General features: G+C 44.7%; 1 protein-coding gene across 4 annotated transcripts in view; it reads right to left on the reverse strand.

Moving 5' to 3' along the window:
• Nucleotides 1-865: 865 nt before the first annotated feature.
• The window catches only part of LOC117901452 (roundabout homolog 2), a 47,450-nt gene continuing 29,581 nt past the window's right edge, over nucleotides 866-18,734 (reverse strand). Inside the window, exons 3-13 of one of the 4 annotated variants that reach the window (XM_034812201.1) lie at nucleotides 17,653-17,755; nucleotides 12,836-13,120; nucleotides 12,156-12,296; nucleotides 11,962-12,093; nucleotides 10,543-11,850; nucleotides 10,324-10,422; nucleotides 9,617-9,857; nucleotides 9,242-9,402; nucleotides 7,522-7,804; nucleotides 3,603-4,579; nucleotides 866-1,165 (exon numbers count right to left, since the gene is read on the reverse strand). In XM_034812201.1, the coding sequence (XP_034668092.1) occupies nucleotides 1,095-1,165; nucleotides 3,603-4,579; nucleotides 7,522-7,804; nucleotides 9,242-9,402; nucleotides 9,617-9,857; nucleotides 10,324-10,422; nucleotides 10,543-11,850; nucleotides 11,962-12,093; nucleotides 12,156-12,296; nucleotides 12,836-13,120; nucleotides 17,653-17,755 (3,801 nt within the window). In that variant the 3' untranslated portion in view covers nucleotides 866-1,094. Of the gene's footprint in view, nucleotides 1,166-3,473; nucleotides 4,580-7,521; nucleotides 7,805-9,241; nucleotides 9,403-9,616; nucleotides 9,858-10,323; nucleotides 10,423-10,542; nucleotides 11,851-11,961; nucleotides 12,094-12,155; nucleotides 12,297-12,835; nucleotides 13,121-17,652; nucleotides 17,756-18,734 lie in introns of those variants that run through there. The other 3 variants (XM_034812199.1, XM_034812198.1, XM_034812200.1) reach the window with 3 other exon arrangements.

Below are 18,734 nucleotides of genomic sequence, written 5' to 3' on the forward strand. Positions count from 1 at the left end.
AGGAACGACAATCTATTGGGGGGTGTCGAAGCTAATGGTGTGGGGGTTGGGGTCTGCTCACTGATACATTAGCCGTTCATTCGCTGCAGCTGGTGTTGGTCGAGCGGCAACAACGAGCTTAAAGTTCAGTCAAGAATAACAAGCTGTTGGTGCAGTTAAAGCTCGGACTAATACGGGACGCCAAATGTCACAGTGGGAAAGTGGGCAAAATGGAAGTTTGGACTTTGGAAATAAATAAGTTTTTGAGCTGGAATGGAAATAGTAAAAGGTAGAAAATGATGGAAATTTAAACGATAATTTTCAATGAATTTGCACATAATACTTAAGAAATTCTTTAATAAACTACTGTCAATCGAGGTCCCAACACTTTGTTTAAATTACCCTTTGTTTTCCCCTCAAAAGCTTACCATAATCACTTCCCAGTGCTTACTTACCACTGGAATATTTTTAGCCTTTTATGCCACTTAACCCATTGAAACCACACAAAAAAATGTCCATTCAACTTATTGTATATTTGACTGCTTATTGGTGGCATTAGTTAATGGCTTCCTTACATGCAACTGTATTTAAAGCTCATTCATTGAAACATAATTATTGCAAATAAATAAAAAAATATTTACGCTTCATTTGATTCAATTGATTTTCATTTCGTTTTGCTGCTGTCCACGCATCGTTTTCAGCGGGACATCCATAAATTGTCCATAACAATTTGTAAAATTGGTTTACAACCAAAAAAAAAAACTCAAACCATCGAAAATAAGGAAAATATACAGAAAACTGCTAGGAAATGGATTGAAATCATTGTATTTATCATGAATTTTCAATTGCAAATGAGGGAGTCGCGCAGTTGCAGACAATGTCTCATTAGGGCTATCCTCCCCAACATTAATGATTTTGTAGGACAAATTGGGTTTATGGTAGCGCAACAAAGTGCATAATTAATTAGCTGGTCAGCGTGTGGAAAATGCCAGAGCATGGGCTTTTTCCGGGAATCAGTTGAAAGTTTTGTGGCCAGGCCGCAAAATAGTTGGGTTTACCTGATGCCCCCCGTACATCCTTTCATCCTGCCTCGGACACTGCTGGCTGTGCGGAATTCAAATCACAAAATCCATGGAATTGTCGAGGACCATGTAGGCACAGCTATGCCGTCGCCAAATGGTGCGGGCTGCTGAAAAATAGAAATGCTAAAATGTTTTGCGCCAAATTAGAGACGGTTTAATACGCAAATATGCGTCTCTTTAGCAGTGCTATTTATGACTACATAAATGCATGTATGTTTTATATGTTTGTACATAGATATGTACATACATTCAAATATGTTTATGGATAGTTTTGGCTAAATTGTGCGTTTGAAATCTACATAAATATCGGATTTGTATACTTCTATCGCGGCAGCACGAGCACTTACGCTGCTCTTATTTATAAATGCATTTTTATGGAGACGCTGCCAGCGTCGCTGCTTGAAGCTTTCTAGTTCCAGAATATTCTCATAAGCCTCTGCCGCCAACGCACTAAGCTGCGCCCTTTTCTTGCTTTGCTTTGCCCACGCCTCTGCTGGCGTTGAATCCATTGCATACAGTTAGTTGCAGTCGCTGCTTATGTCATTGTTGTTGTTGCTTATCTTATTGGGACTGAGCGCGAAAGCAAGAGAGCGGCTGCACTCGAATAAGAAGCTTCGTCATCAGCTTCATCGTCTGCGGGCGCATTGTTGTTGTTGTTGAGAGAGCAAGCACTGGGTACTAAAGGAATTGCGGTAATCTGCATTGCGCGCGGCTACCTGCTTGTTGCGGAGAGAGGGTTGCTTTTGCTTACACGATCAGGTGGACAACAACAATGCGCACGCGAAAGCAAATACAAAGCAAAACGAAAGTCGCCTGGTGGGCTATATATCTAACGTACTTACATACATGTGGAATTAGCAGCTACAGTGCAGTTCATACAGTTATGGATATTTTAAAGAAAGGCTTTAAAGGCGACAAGGGGAGCACTATAGCTATATTGGGGGGGAATGCTAATAAGAAATTTCTAAATAAAATATATAAACAGTGCGTTTCATATCCATAAGACCACACACTAATGCAAACTTTGTTATATTATAAAGTGTAAACTGCATATTGTTAGGCCTTAAAGTCATGCAACGCACTGCCTCTGCTCTCGGCTTTCCATTTAGTTTAGTATTTTTATTTTTATTTTTATTTTTAGGCTTTTTCTCATTGCATAATTTATCAATTAATTGATTAGTTTTTAATTTCGATTTTTTCATTATGCAGCGAATTTTGCATTATTTTTCGCTGTAATCCCTTCCCCTTTTTAGCTATTCGAACTAAATCTAGTTGTCAGTTAATTACACATTTTAATGCTTTAATTACACGGTTTAAATGTGGGATTTTATTCATTTATGATATTTTACATTTAACAGCCTTATTATTAGCATTTATGTAGCTTTCATTCTGCTTGTAGGTTGTAGGTGTCCTTTTTAATCCTTACTCTTCACACAATTTATGGTTTCTCTTTTCGTGCAGTGTTTTTTTTTCAGTATGTTTTTCGTTAGGGTTTAGGTATTTTTATTCGTTTTGGCTTTAACTTTTCATGTTTCGTTTTGTTTTCTTTTTTTCTGTGGGAAATCTCTCTATAATCTATTTGATTTATGAATTTTCACTTACTTTAACTACATTTTCGGTGCTATTTTGAGTTGATTTCTTGTGTAAATTAATAATATTTCTGTTTGCAATATTCTATATGCTTGAAGGGGTATTATTAAGATATTATGTATTTAGTTGGTATTATTTACAAGCCAATATTTCTTGGGTGTTTTTTGCTGTATTTCTTTACACACTTTTCGTTGTTTTGTTTTTTGGGTTTGCTATTTACTTAATTTGGGTTTTCTTTGGTGGAATTCTAAGATTTTTTAGGGCTTGGGTAATACTGGTTGTAAGGAGTTGGTCTTGACAGCTCTCTAGATATGTTCGATTGGGGTGTTTGGTGGCAGCTAAAAGGTTTTGTGGGCAGCTATGGGTTTTGCTTACATCACAGAATCTATTAAAATTTAGCAGCAGCTTTGCGATGTTTCTACAGCTAAATATCTAGCTAAAATTCTAGCTAAATATTGAAGATTATGTTCGTATCCATAGCCTTAAGAGGTGCTCAATGTTAAGTAGACTTTGTGTCAAGACTTTCCTATTCTATTCAATGGATTTACGCTTCAACTTTAACTATAACTCTTGTAAAACTGATGTGTAATATCTTCTGTAGTTTCGTCTCCAGATATTCTATGTGCTACCTGCCTTAGCGAAACATCAATTAGCATTCAATTACTGCTTTGACCCACCTCCAATCCTCTAAACCCCACAAGACTCCTAGGACAATTTAAACCTATCCTTCCAGCCCTTAGAAAAACCTTCCACAACCCAAACAAAACCATCAGCAAGTCGGTTTCGAAATTTCACAACTATTTTCTTTAGTATTTCTTTTTCTTATTGAGCAATTCTCGAGTATCCATCGAGTGTGTGCCTAGACATTGGCGGTGGAGCCAAAACTACTCATGAATTTGGTATCGCTAGCAGCTAAGCTGTTGACACTAGCTAAGGACTTGTTGTTGTCACCTGAACCAGCGAGGAATTGGTGATGCTGCGGCTGCTGCTGCTGATGCTGGGACTGCTTGAAGGACTGATAGGCGTCCGAGCTAACGGCCGACCAAGTGCCATCCTTGGCTTTCATATACAAATGCTGCTTGCTGGGCTGTTTGCTGCCAAAATGATAGTCTCCAGCAGCGGCGATCGAGGCACTCGATGCCCAATCGTTGAGCAGCTGATTCGTGGAGTTGCACAAACCCAAGCCGGAAAAGTCACCCGCCTCGAGGTTCTCTGCATTCATCGGTGGGCCTCCAGTGAGGAAATCCATATTACCATTTGATGCCACAATGGGATGCCGCAGCCCTGAGGCCTTGCCCAGTATATTATTCTCGCTCTTGTACAGCGTCTTGGGCTGTCGTTGGCGCCGCAGTGTGCCAGCCCCGCCGCCGCTGGCCATTTGGGCTGCCAGCGTGGTGTTGGCATAGGCGCCCAGGCCCTGCTTCAGGGCATTGCTGGCCAACAGGAGTTGTTGCTGCTGATTGAAAGGATTCGTGCGCTCCGTCTTGCATTCCATTTGTTCCATTTTGTTCTCTGTAATGTTGATCTTTTTCAGTTTGGCCGGGGAGCCGCCCATTATGGCCGTGGAGGCTGTCGAAGTTGTCATCAGATTTGGTTGCTGCTTCCCATCGAGGCAGCCATAGTGGGCGCTGGGCGGTGCCGAGTACATTCCCGTCGATTGATAGTCATTATTGCTCTGATGATTGCTCTGATTGTTGTTGTTGTTCGACTGGGAGTGGGACTGGGACTGGGACTGGCCCTGTGGCTGCGGCTTGGCTGCATAGCGATTCTGATAGAGCTTGACATTGGCCACCACATTGGTGGTGGCATAGGCCCCGCAGCTATCATACAGCGACGATGATGCCGTCGAGCCCATGCCACCATGGGTGGGACTTTTGAATGTTGAACATGCAACTTCCGCATAATCCGGCATATTCAATGGCGAGAGTCTGCAAAGGAGAGAGCGGGAACCTTGTTAAAAATGTATTCAATGCAGTCGCAGTCGCAGTCGTATCCATGGGTTTGTGTCTGCGAATTGCATATAAATCATTCGGGCAGGGAAATTGCTTTTGTTTTTGTTCATGCAACTCCCCGGAAATTGTTGCCACTCTCCCTCTCTCTCTCTCTCCCTCTCTCACTCGTTACTCATTAAAAATTTTGCGTTGCAACAATACGAAAAATTTACCCGTTTTAACTTTGTAATTAGAGGGGGAGACCAGGGAACCGCCAGAGCCAGGACTTCCATTTGCAAAAATCAAACTTTTTAGGGTGCAACTTTTTTTATTGCCTAAATTATTTGGGTGCTGGCACACTAATTAGCTAATGAGATAATGCTTATCTATCGCTTTGCTTTTTGGGAAACATTTGCTAAAAATTGTTCGGAGTTTCATGTGAATAGTTTGGCCAATTTCGTTGCAGGAAAAAAGAGAATGTAAAAATTAAGCAAACAAAAGGAACAGAACCACAGGGACTTGTAGCACTAGAAATAATCGAAACAAATAATAAATTGTTCGAATTTATTCCCAATTGTTTGCCTAACATTAAGCCTAAGAGAAGGTCCACTTACTGAGCTCCAAAGACTACAAAAGTCTGTCAATAATACACTTCAGTTATTAGTAAAAATAAATGAAGAAAGATAATTATGCAAAATACACCCCCAAAAATACATTAAGCAATTTTTGAGCAATTAATTTCTGTGGTCTGAAGACAATATGGAAAATGAAAAAAATAAATAAAAATATGCAGATCTGAAGTGCCGCCTTCCCCGAGGACTATCAATTTTTAATTGTTAATTTAGCGCTGAAGATTGCGTTGCTCAAAACAGTGGGCGTGCTGCCACTCCCCCGGCCGAATCAGACAACAACCCGCGAAAGAAATTAAATATTTTAATTGGAAATGTTGTAGGCAATGGCGCAACCTGCCTGCCACGTGTGTCTTGAAATTACAAAAAGGTGCAGCGGGGCAGTTGGGATGGGGGCTTGTGTTTATGTAAACAAGCAAAAATAAAAGAAGATTCTGTTTATTGTAATTCTGCTTATGTTGGACTTTTTTACGACTTTACAACGTTGTTAAAAAAGTGAGCAACAGACAGACAGACGGCGTGGGGCGGGGAGGCAAAGAGAAAACTTTGAGTTCGAAGGAAACACAACGGAAAAATTGAAACGTAAATAATGAAAATCGCGTAACGGAAGTGGCAACAGCATTAGAGGAATGCCAGGGAACAGGGCGGGAGGGGGAGTGTACAGGGTGGGTAGGAAATGTTTGAAATTGTAAGTGAAGTGGAAGGAAGAGAGGGAACGGGCATGGGGGCGCAGCAAAAGGTGGCAAATGGGGGATATAGCCAGGAACAAAAATTAAAGCGGGAGGAGACACACAGCCCGAAGTCGAAGCTGTGGATACCCTGGAGGAAAGCAGAGCAAAGCTTATGCCAGATGCAACTCTGAATACGGAAGGTGCAACTCTGCCTAATCATCATACCCCCTGCTAGAGTATACCCAAAGCAAAATAACAAAAATCTAAACAAATAAATGCGTAAAATGCCGCAAATAAATGAGCGAAACTTTCATCGAGGGTGCCGAAAAATGCCAAGAGCAAGTGGCACAGCAAATGCTAGTCCAAGACAGGTGGGTGCGTGTGCCAGAGCAGGACAGCAACATGTCGCCAGCAGTTGCCATTCCGTTTCCTTCTTTTTTTATTGCGTCTTGTTTTGGATTTTCTTACGCATTTTTTTGCTTTTGTTTTATTTTCTTTGCATTTATTGTGCCATTTCTGGTTACGTTGCTGTTTTTCGTTTTTGTTTGTTTTATTTTTATTATTGCTGCCGCAACGGTACATTAAGCTTTAAGACAAAGTAACAAAAAGTAAGGAACGAATAAGGAAAAGAAAAATACAAAAGGAATTTTTTCGGCGCTGCTCTTTATTTCTAAGTAAAAAGTAAGATAGGAAAAGTGTGTCCGCCCGGATTAGGCGGCTTCATTGTGGCGATTAAAGCGATTAAGTTGGGGATTTTTAAAGAAAATTCTTGGATGAGTTGACAGAAATTGAGAGGGGCTTGTTAATGGAAATTGAAAGCCAAGATTTGATTTTGGAAATTAAAAGTTTTTTGAATGTTTTTTGAGCATTTTTATTGACAGTTTGAGCCTGCTGATAAGTTGATAAGTTTTTGTCGAATTTGAAGAGGGAAACTGAGAGGATTATTTTGGGGATTTTAAGTTTTGTTTTGCAAATATTTAAATTGATTCCTAAGCTCTTTGTTTTGACATTACTTTTGCAGATGTCTAAAATCCAACATAAATCATTTAGAGCAGAAAACTACAACACAAAAAAATAAATAAAAAGGCAAAAAAAATCACACAAATATTAGAGAGATAAAAAATACAAAAAAACCCCGAGGAAATATTAATAAAATGCGTGGAAATATGCAAATGAAATGACGCTAACAGCAAGTGCAGCACGCAAAAAAAGAGAACGGGATTCCCCTGAAATATTTTACCACTCGAATAACGTAAACATTTCCGTGGGGGTAAGTTGCCATGGCCCAAAGTAAAACCCGTTCAAGTGTAACAATTTAATGGCGTTTGTTGTTGTTGCAGAGGGAAGATGATGCCAGGCAGGGGTGGGTTTTTCGAGGGCCGCCGTTTTCGGGGGTACTCTGGTTGAGGTTTTCGGTTTTTATGGCAGGCAGCGGTTGCTGCAAATATTTTTTATGAGCCCGCTCGTAAATAGTGGCCCAAACCAATGGATCCTTGAATGGGTATCCCCCTCTCCACTCTGGCTCATTCGGCTTGCCAATTTTTATTGTAATTAAACAGTCGGCGAAGCGTAGACAGGATATTAAGGTAACTTCCTGTGGAGATAAACAACCCTTCCCCGGAGAGAGCCCCACACTCACCTCTCGTAATCAGGCAGCAGCGTTGGCTGTTGTTGTTGTCCCTGTTGAGCGGTGGCCTGTGCGTATCCCGGAAGTTGCTCCTTTGTCGCACCACCTCCAGCGGCAGAGCCAGCAGCAGCGCCTCCCCCTGCCGCCTGTCGCCAAACACCGCCACTGGGATCGATCCAGAGGCCATTGGGGCCGTTGGTGGTTGACGTCGAATTTGAGCCGCCGGCACCGACAGGTCCGCCTCCATTTAGCGGCAATGTTGGAAACTTTCGCACGGTTCCGATTGCGTGATTGCCTGAAATAAAAGAAAAAACCGGGAAATGTATGAGCAAAAGACTAAATATCGGAATGGTTAGGGTTCTATTTGTTGTGTGTGTGCGCTGCCAATGATTACGGCTCGTTAAAACTAAAACGGTGTACGGGAGTTGGTGGGGTCGCCTAGCTGTGTAACGTGCAAATAATAAAAGACGGAAATTACTTTTTATATTCAATTGGCAAAAGCTTTTGCAACGCCCATTAGGGAGCGATATGGAATGAGCTGTAAAGGAAGGGAATCACAATCTCACAGTGGGTATATTGGATTAGGAAGCAGAGAGAATCTTTACAGGAGATCTGCTGCTGTAACTGCCATGAATCCCACTGTATAGCTGGGCAGCTACGAATGTGCGCACTTGCACTGCTGCATTGTTTTTGTATTTTTCGTCTCCGCTTTCAACTCCGCTCTCCAGGTACGGAGACTCTTTCGCTCTGTCTCCCACTCCCGCAACGATGCGTCGCGACGCTGCTCTCTCGCGTCGACGCTCGCTCTCTCGCTGCAGCGACGATCTATGCAGCGCTCACGCAACTTTAGCTTATAAGCTAAATGGGACGCTGTTTTTCAACCACCATTGTATGCGGCTGGGTACGTGGCTGCACTTTTTGCTACGCTCTGCTTTGGCCACCGCAATAAAACTTTAGCTCAGCGCTCTCCAAACTCTGCTGCTACAACTCTAGGGTAACTTCTAGTCTTCACTCGTTTGTCCCTACTTCCTTTTGTTTACTTTTGTTATGCCATTTGTTTAGAGTTCTGCAGTTAGACAATTGATGTGATTTTCACGTGAGCTTTTGTCGTTTTTATATGCTATCCAAACTCCCCTCTAGCTAGCAGTCGTCTTCAACCTTTAACTACGCTCTGCTCTGCTCCAGTTATCGTTGCTTGTTTATCTTTTTATAGTCGCTTTAACCTTGGCGTTCGCTCTCGCTCTGTGCTCCGTCTGTGTGTGTTGCTTGCTGCCAAAGATTATTACCCTTGGGTTTCCGTTTTGGGGGCGTTTCTTGCTGCTTTTACAATGTTATGGAGTGCGTGTCTGCAGTTCTTGTGGCCTTACAAAATGGCAACCTAATTGAGACTGAACGAACGCACATAAATGCTCAAGTCATAAATCATAGATTACAGCCAGAGAGCAGGAACAAAATGTTTGCATGTAGCCAGACGAAACGATTGAAGATTGTCTTGGGTAAATAAGAGCTCTTCCCTGACTATTTAGCTGTATATTGGAACTTGCACAACAGCAAACAACCCTCCAATATTCGGACTAAATTAAACTTGAATGTTAACATAAATTCCAACAATTACCAAAAGCCACCCAAAAGGCGACACAAAAAATGGCACCCAAAAATATAAATTTAAATTAAGGATAAACTGGGTACAGCTATAAAGAGCGTTGGGTGGGGGAAATGTAATCGCACTCACCATGTAAGCTGCCCAGCGAGGTCTGCTTGATAAATTGATAGCGCTTGAATAGTACCAATGCGCCCAATAGAAACACAATTATGGCAATGATGGAGCCCAGCAGGACGATAAACCAGGTCTGTGTTAAAAAGTCATCGGCAATATCACGACTGATGGGATATCTGCAATAGACAACACAATAAAGAGCCCAGAGAATGAGTATCACATCGCATCCTAGCCATCCACCCAATTGCCGCTTTTGTACGTGCCCCGGCGGAGGCTTAGTTTAATGGTCACAAAAGTCGTTCGTCGGCCATTGTCGTTTGTGCCACGTTAATGGATTGATGCTGGAGCCAGTCAAATGAGCACCGACAACGCTCCTCCTCCGCCACTCACCTCGTATAGCCCGTGTCCAGCGACTGGGTGCGTGCATCGATGCGGAGCACTGCCGGATGGCTAAAGGGTCCGACGCCCACCCGCGTCGCAGCCGCCACGGCAATGTAGTAGGTGACTCCCGTGGTGAGGTTAGCCAGCAGTAGTGTGGGCGTTGCCGCATCTATGGTCATATTTTTGAATATCCGCGTCGTATTGTGCACATCCAGTCCTTTGACGACCACATTGTAGCTGGTGAGGATGCCTGTTGTGCGCGAGTGGCAGAGTGGAGTGGGAAAAGAGAGAGACAGAGAAATGAAATTAAATGTAAACAAAAAGAAGAGACTCGGCATGGTGGCTGGGATTCTCTCTGTCTTTGTGGCTTCAGGCAGCAAATGGTGTAGCTTTAATGTTGTAAGGCTGCTGTCTGGCATGGTGGATACTTAGCAGAAGGAAGTAATTGAAGGAAGTATTCTTGAATTTTTAATGGCAGTAGAACAGGTAAACAGTCAAAGCCCAGCCATAGCGTAACAGTGCTGTTAGCAGCCTAGGCTAACCAGCTGTTACTGCTGCTAACAGCCTGTGGCCGCTCCCGTTTACAGCTCACTGTTAGCGCTCACTCAGAGCGCTCACTGTTAACGCTCTGAGCGCAAGCTTCACGCCCGCTCTCCCGATGCACACGATGCGTTACGATCCACGAGCGAAAGCTCTTTGTCTCTTGCTATACGTACCATTGCGTGTTCGATTTGGTTGCGGTGGCAACCACTTCAAAAAGACCGAAGTGCGATTGAATTGAATGGCTTCCATGCCATATGGCGGCGCTTCAGGCACTGTAAAGGAGAGAGACAACAAAAGAGTAAGCGAAAAGCAGAGGCAGAACCAGGCATGGGCAGAAGAGTATGACTGAATGAAAGATGAGAACAGGCGAGGCAATGTCAATCTCCTCTTACCATCTTCCAGCGTGCGCACATGCCGCGAGTTCGAGGGCTTTCCTACGATGCTCTTGTAAAATGGCACAAGAAAAAACTCATACGTAGAGGCTTTGGCCAGACCCGGCACCGTGCAGGAGCTCAGTCCCTGCCCCTTGTTCAGCAGCGTCATCATCTTGTACTCCGTGGAGTGCAGTTCCCTGGCGTACAAGTAGAAGCCCTCGATGTACTGGCCACTGTCTATGTCCCAGGAGAGCTGCGCTGTGGTCGAGTCACTCGCATTGACATCGAGCAGCTCCACAATGTCGTTGGCCTGCAGCAGCGTCTCCACATCGCTGAGCAGCAGCTGGGACGTGGAGGAACCAATGTCACTGCCATCCCGCACGCCGATCAGTTTGCCGCCTGTGATGGGCTCCGAGATGGGCGATGGGGGGGAGAATCCCAGCGAGTTCTCTGCCCGCACAATGAACATGTAAGCGGCGCCCTGCGTGAGGCTCTCCACCGTGAAGATGGGCTCTGCCAGTCGTGCGGCTATCGGGATCCAAGTCTTGCTTTGGTTCGTGCAGTACATCTCCACGCTGTAGCCGAGGAACGAGGAGGCGCCCGCCTTATCGCTCGTGGGCCACACAATCGTCAGCGCCGAGGCCGTGGCATTGAGCACCTTCGGCTGTCCCGGTGCCGTCGGGCATTTGTTCTGCTCGGGCGCTCGATAGAACTTGATGTTCGGATTGGTGGGCAGTTCGATGCGCAGGAAGCCGCTCCACGTGGACTTGCCCGCCCGGGAGCTGGCCACACAGGTGTACAGACCCTGATCCTGCTGGCGATCCAAGTCGGAGATGATCAGATCCCCCGCTGTGGTGATGTTCAGCTTGCTGCTCGGCTGCACTGGTATGCCATCGCGATACCAGGATATCGTTGGATTCGGCAGACCAATGGCCTTGCACTGCAGCGTCGCCAGGGACTTGGTGGGCAGCGTTTGATTCACGGGCCCCGCGATGATGATCGGCGGCGGACGATCCTCCTGCGAGTCGAGACTCAGCTGCACCCGCGACGTTATGCTGGACACTTCGTTCATGGCGTTGCACAGTATGACCAGATCCTTGTCGGAACGCTGGAAACGAGTCAGCGTTAGGATGGAGTGTCCCTCCTCGGTGTTGAGGCTGTGAAAACGATCCAGCGGCGGTGCACCCGGAAATATCAGTGTGCTGTTGTTCTTGATGGTCCAGAAAATCGTTGGCTTTGGATTGCCCGTCGCACGGCACTCGAAGGAGGTGTCTGCCTCCAGTTCCACCGATTTGCTGGCCGGCCGTTGTATAAATTTCGGAGGGGCTACAGTGCAGTACGGAGGGGGGAAAGGTGGGAGATGGGGAAACTAATTAGCTAAAAGTGCTGCAACTAGCGGTGGTCTAAGGAGAGACTTGAAACTGTACTAAAACTTACCGTAAACTGTCAGTGTGCCCATGGCAGTGATGGCGCCCACCACATTATCCGCCTCGCAACTGTACTCGCCCTCATCCGCAATGGTCACACGCTCCAGCTTCAAGCTGCGATCTTCGAGGACACTCACGCGATCTGAGAATATCCAGAAATAATGAATTAAAAATGTTTCCTTCCCTGCCAATTCCTCTCCTTACCCAATGGCATATTGCCACCCGAGGCGGTGCGCAGCCACAGCACATCCGGCATGGGGTCACCGCCCACACGGCAGGGAAACGTCACGGAGGCACCTTCCAAAACGGTTTGATCGTGAGGTCCACGTATGATGTAGGGTTTGACTGCAAATGGGAATTAGGCAGAGAAAAACGCTTAGCGGCGACCCATAACGAAAACCCAAACCCAAGTCACATTTCACATTTTTGCAAATTGAACATGACACATTGATTTGAGGTGTGCTCGTAAGTGGTGTGTGGAAAACTCGTGGTTGGGGGTCCATTTTTGCTAGCCTTTAACCCTGCAATGGGCGCAGCTGCTGCTTCTGGTGTCATTTTAGAGCTTTCCCTGTGCGCTACGTAAAATAGCGAAACAGCGCTGTTAACAACCTACGGCTGTTACCGCTCGCCGTTAACAGCATGTTGTAACAGTTCACTGTTAGCGCTCACTGTTAGCGCTGCGCGTAGGCTTGCACTCGCTCCCACGAACAACGCGGCTCTCAACAGTGACAACAGTTTTAACCTCTGATTTGTCTTATATTTGTCATAAATTCTCTTAATTTCCCACTAATTCTGATTGTATTTCACGCATTTCCATTTGTGTATAACCGTCCCGCAGCATTCCCATTTAACCCAACAGCACCGTCTACGGGTTAATCGCTTACCATGTACTTTGAGCGTTGCCAGCGACGATTCGCGCACCCCAACGGGATTCTTGGCTATGCACTGGTATTGACCCTCGTCAGTCTGTCGGGCATCCTGAATGGCCAAATTGCCGCCGTCAACGATGCGTACACGCTTCGAGCCCTCCAAATCCAATTTCTGTCCGCCCTTCTTCCAGGTGACGGCAGGCTCGGGAATGCCCCGCGGTGCCGCACACTCCAGCAGTGCCGTATCGCCCTGGGCGATGCGTGTATTCTGTGGCTCCAGGCGGAACTCATCGCGAAGCACTGCAAAAAGAGAGAGAGAGAGAAAGTGAATATGGGGCGACAGAGAGAGAGAAAGTGAAGCAGAAGAAGGACGAGCAAATGATTATAGCGGTGAGTGAGTGTCTCTGTGTGTGTGAGGTGGCCCTGGACCCTGTCCATTTTTTAGGGGTTATAAATTATCTTGGGTGGGTTTTTGCATGATAAATGCCCCATGTGTCCTGTCCAAAGTCCTGCCTTAACCTGCGGCTCCTGTGGGTGCTCATGTATGTGTGTGTGTGTGTAGGGAGAGCGCGTGTTTGCGGCCTGACAGCAAAGATAAATTGTTGGTAAATGGCATAAATGTGATTTTTATACGCCATTCACACACACACAAAAGCGACAGGCAGTGGGACAAAGAGCGACGGAGAGAGGAAGCTGGTTAGCTGGTAAAGAATATCTTCTAATTTGTTAAAAATGATGGCAGTGAGTGGATTTTTCAAGCTTAATTCGATTGGATATTGATTGCAGCGTAAACTGTAAAAAAAAACATCAAAATCTTCTGTAATATTTCACCGTTAAACCGCAGCTGCTGGCATTATTGTGTGCATAAGAATAGCTTAGAATTTAATTAAAAACCTTTCTTGCTAAGATTTCCGCTCATGGATGTACTCAGCATTTATCCCTCGCGAGATTTTTCTGTTACTATTTCCCTTTGCTCCCTTTTTTTGACCATACATATATCTGTCACAATCACGCGTTTCTAAAGCTCTCTTTGCTCTGCCTTAGTGCATACTAAATCAGAGCATTATCAACATTTTGCTTTAGCTGCAGCTGCAGTCGCTGTCGCTGTCGCCATCGCAGTCGGCGTCGCAGTTGCAGTCGCAGATTTGGACCGCGCGGCACAAAGAGAACGCAAAAAGTCGTAACTCACGTCACAGCTTTGCAGCTCTTCGCTCTTCAGTTCTTAGCTTCTCCGCTCTCCACTCTTCTGCTCTTATCTCGCTGATGACAAAGCGGTCGGTCGCTCGCTTGCTGCTCTACGGAGCTTTTGTGAATGTGGTCAGAAAAGGAAGACCTGTAATTTGCACACACACCGACACACACCTGAAGGTACCGCTCTTCCAGGCGATTATTTGTCCAGTGTGCATTTCATTGCGGGTGGATTGCTGCTCGTGTAATAAATCAAGCAACTTTCAAGCACTTGAAAAGCAGCGCCAAGTAAAATTTCTACTCTATTCTACCCCCCACAAAGGCAACCTTTTGTGCAGCTACAAAAAAAAGAAATATATCTGCATGGACATCCCAACGTATAAATCCATAGCGAAAGCAGCTTTTACGTAAATTAAATTTCGCTTTTCGTTTCGTTACGTTTTTTGTTGCTTCCTTTTTTTTTTAATCTACAAAGTGAATAAGCGAATTCTTTCTTTTTACTTTGCTTTTTTGCGCTCTGCCATCTTTTTACTACGCTTTAGCTGTAGTTTAGCTTTTTGTTGCTGCTACGTTCTTGGGTTATGCAAAAATGTGCTAAAATCATGACTTTTATTAAAATTTAAACTTGAAGCGCAATAAATCAATGGCGAAAAACTCGCCCTTAAAGAGGAAGCTCACTTTTAAGAGCAAACTGGATGGAAGCGGCACACAGCAGAGCGAAAGAGAACACAGCAGGAAGCAGAAAGCAGCAGGAAGACACGCCAGCCATCAATAAATTAATCAAAGTCATAATCAGTGTCAGGTTCACTGCCAATGGGCGAAAGTTTCTGCTGCCTCCACGTAGGGCTTTCGTGCCTGATTTTGTTATATTTTTCGTCTGTTTTGTCCTGTTGGTTGGAGGTCATGGCAGCGGCTAAAGGTGCTCACTGCTTGCCCGCTTTGGGCATCATCTAACGATAATCAGTTAATAAATGGCCATTTATCTATATTTATCACAGATTTATGAGCAAAATGGCAACTACTTGAGCGGCCGAGACGTGATAAATACTCGGCCGCTGGGCTAATTGCAGGATAAAGTTATGCTGCGATAATTATTGATTGAGGAATTGTCTGGCAGTGGCAGATGCTGCCAATAAACGGAACTAAATTGTGTTAAATAAAGAAACATTTTACGAATTTATTTGTGGTACAAACTCCACCATTTTCCCTGAGCAGCTCACACCCCCCAAGCCCAAGAACAAAATTCTTATTATTAGCCAAAATGGCCGTAAATAATTCTCCCTACAATTTTCGCTTAAACACACAGCGAAGCCCACCGCTAATTCCTATACTTTAACCAGCAGAAAACCCATCCATGCGGGAGTCAAATTTACCTCTTTCCCTCAGTTCAAAGGTTGTGACTCCGGCTGTCCTGTGTGCGTGTGTGCTGACAGAACGCTGACAACATCAAAAATACATACAGGAATGAGGGGAATACGAGGCATAAATATCGTACAACGAATGTGCAACTTATGTTTACTATTGACAAACTCGCGACGAGCCACAGGAAAAAAACGTGGCAAGGGAACGGAAAAAAATGACAGGGAAAAAATGTGCACCGCCTACGAGAGTGCCCCAAGCCCACTGGCACTTGGAGGTCCTTCTACCTTTCAGATTCGTGTTCTTGGATCCACTCCCACTTCGATTTCTACTTCAGCTCCCGGCTCCCAGTCTCCCTTTTTGCTGTTAGCTCTTTTATTGCCTAACCCAATCAATGTGAACGCCTGCTGCCATTGCCTCAGTCTCAGTCGCTGTCCTCTGCGAGTAGATCCTGCATGTCCTACTTGCCAGCACAGCCCCAGCCCAGCCCAGCCCAGCCCAGCCACAAGCCGCAATAACGACGTTTTAACCAAGCAAACAAATTTGACGTGCTTTTCGTGATTTACATGCAAATATTGAAAAATATTCCCCAAGGATATATACCGCAAAAAGCAAACCAGCAGAGAGAGAGAGAGTAAAAAAATAGAAAGGCGAAAGAAAACACATCCAACATGGAGGAAAAATAAACTCCACAGACCAAATATCGATTTTATGTGGGAGGAGGAGCAGGGAGCACGGACATGACAGGCGGGCGGACAGAACGGACAGAGGGACAGGCGGACGGGGGAGACAGGAATGAAAAGGCAGAGGCAAATAAAAGAAATATTAGCCAACAAAAGACAAAGTGGCGGTCTCTGTCGACTGATATGGAAGGGCTCCCTGTCCCCGCCCTGTCGTGCGGCATGTGGGCGTGTGTGTGGTGGGCGTGGGCTTCAGTACCTACTTTCCATGGTGCCTAAAACCAAAGCTATCAGCGTGGTATCTCCCTGCTTAACCCAACGGCTCGCTCCCTCAGCATGTGAAAAAGTAACCAAAAACCAGAAAGTTTCGCTTTAGGTTCGCTCAAGCGACAAATGATCTTTGTAGACGGAGCAAACCGCTAAGTTGGAACTTGGAAAGAAGAGACCCTAATGGTCATTGTTCTAAATGAAATGTGCAACAAATTCGAGCAGCCCAAACCCAGCCTTGGAATTGTAGAAAAAAAGCCAAGATTGAGCTTATTTTTGTTGTTCAAGAACTTTTGCATGAATGGAAAGTTCCAGCAGAGCAGAGAATTGCATGGGTATTTTGCGGTATATTCCGGTATTTTATAGTATTTTCTGGTATTTTCCATTATTATATTGCAAGGAGTTTTCTAGTATTTTAACGGTATTTTCTAGTATTTTGTCAGTATTTTCTAGTATTTTTCTTGTTTCAATTTCTAGCCTATGGTTTTATAATATTATTCCATTGTCAGGGCACAGTTGTTGTTTTTTTTATATTATTTTATTTCATATCAGAGTGTTTTCTAGTATTTTTCCAATATTTTCTAGAATTTGTTCCGTAATTTCTAACTTATGTGAATATTAATGATGACAATGATCCCTACATCACTTCCTTAGTCCCACGTTACCCCACATTCTCCCTAACAAGAACCCTCACCAGACACACTCAAACCCCATTAAAATGCAGTCCCGACCTGTCCCAACTCACAAGCTACCAACCACGGCATGTGCCATGCTAGATATAGCCCCAATAAATCCCACACACATCAAGCTTCTCCCTTCCATGCTTCAAAATCTAAGGGGAGAAAATGTGCCCGTGCCATCAGCTCGACTAAAAAGGTTTCAAAAGTCAAAAATAGAAAAGCAAAAAAAGAGAAAAGTCTGAAACGAAAACGGGTTAATGGAGGCTGGAATACGCTCTATTGGAGAGCCAAAAGGACAGGCAGGGAGCGGGACAGGGTCGTGGTGGAGACTCTGACAAGACAAGTGGGTGCGTTCGAGCGTAAAACTTGTAAACGCAGCAGCAGGCAGGCAGCAGGCTGGCAGCTCCACAGATCCACAGAGCTAGTTAGTTAAGTGGGCGGGGTTTGTGGGCCAAAAATCAAAAAGCAAAAGCAAAAAAAGGCCAACACTGTCAATCCTCTGCAGCAGAAGGGGGAGAGGGAGAAGGCCACCCACGACAAGGGGCAAAAATCAACATCAATTTAGAATATTAAAAACGCACACCACACGCTCCATGTAAGAACGGAGACGGAGACGGAGACTCTGGATGGATGGGAAAGGGGCAAGTTGTTGACTTACCCGCCACTTGCAATGTGGCATTCCGGCTGCGTGCCACGCCCAATTCATTCTTTGCCTCACACCAATAGACGCCGGCATCTGTTTCGCGACGCGAATTGACAACCTGCAAGAGAAAAGATGAAGAAAAAGGCATAAGGAATGGCTTCAAGATGGTGGAAAAGTCTGGGGGTAAGGGAAGTGGTAATGTGAGTAATTATAATTGAAATGAGCAAGGGATGTGCATAAGTAAATGGATGAGATGTTGGTTAAGGAATAAGGATTTGAGGCATGCCCAAATTTTCAGGCAGTTTGTGTTATTTAACCGGAGATAATGGGGGTTCAGATTTCTGGATGTATTTTTGGCATCTGCGACACTTTCTGCATGGCTTCTTGACAATCTTTTAAATATTTATTGAATATAATCCAAAGAATAATATTTATCATTACTTTATTCAATGGCAGTCGCTTCATTCATAGCTTTAGTGCATTTATTCAGTATAACTTTTACTCAGTTACTTCATTTTCTTTGACTCATTTTCCTATTCATTCACTTCCTTTATTTATTCCCTTCCTCTATTCATTCACTTCCCTCATTCACTCACTTTCTTTATGCCCCAAAAAGTGTAACTTGCCATTCGCTTTGCTTTAGCTCACAAATCCCCATTCATATTTGTAATTTCACAAATGGCAAACAGAAAATTCACTTGAAAATACAGCGAAATCTTTTAGAGAACTTTCGCCCTAAGACGTTGATTTGCTGGCACTACTTTCGAGAGTGGGAAGTGCTCTGCCCCTGACTTCTTCCTGGCCATAAAACAGTCAGCAATCTGTTGTCTGTTGCGCGTCTGTTGGCTGCCTGGCAGACTCCCTGCCTGCCTCGCTCCCAGCCTTCCTGCTGCTGCCTTCGAGTGCTCCTCAAATCATAAAATGTCTCTTGAGCAACTTTATAGTTACTACATGTCCCTTCATGCTGTAGCTGTCTCTGTCTAACTCTCTGCCTCGTCCCCCGCACATTCCAGTCTCTCCTTGGCCCACTCCTTTTTGCTGTTTGTTGTCTTCGGTGTTTGTTTATTTGTTTTTTTCTGGAGCACAAAAGAATTCCC

The sequence above is a fragment of the Drosophila subobscura genome, chromosome U (genome assembly GCF_008121235.1).
Source record: "Drosophila subobscura isolate 14011-0131.10 chromosome U, UCBerk_Dsub_1.0, whole genome shotgun sequence".
In the NCBI taxonomy this organism is placed as follows: domain Eukaryota; kingdom Metazoa; phylum Arthropoda; class Insecta; order Diptera; family Drosophilidae; genus Drosophila; species Drosophila subobscura.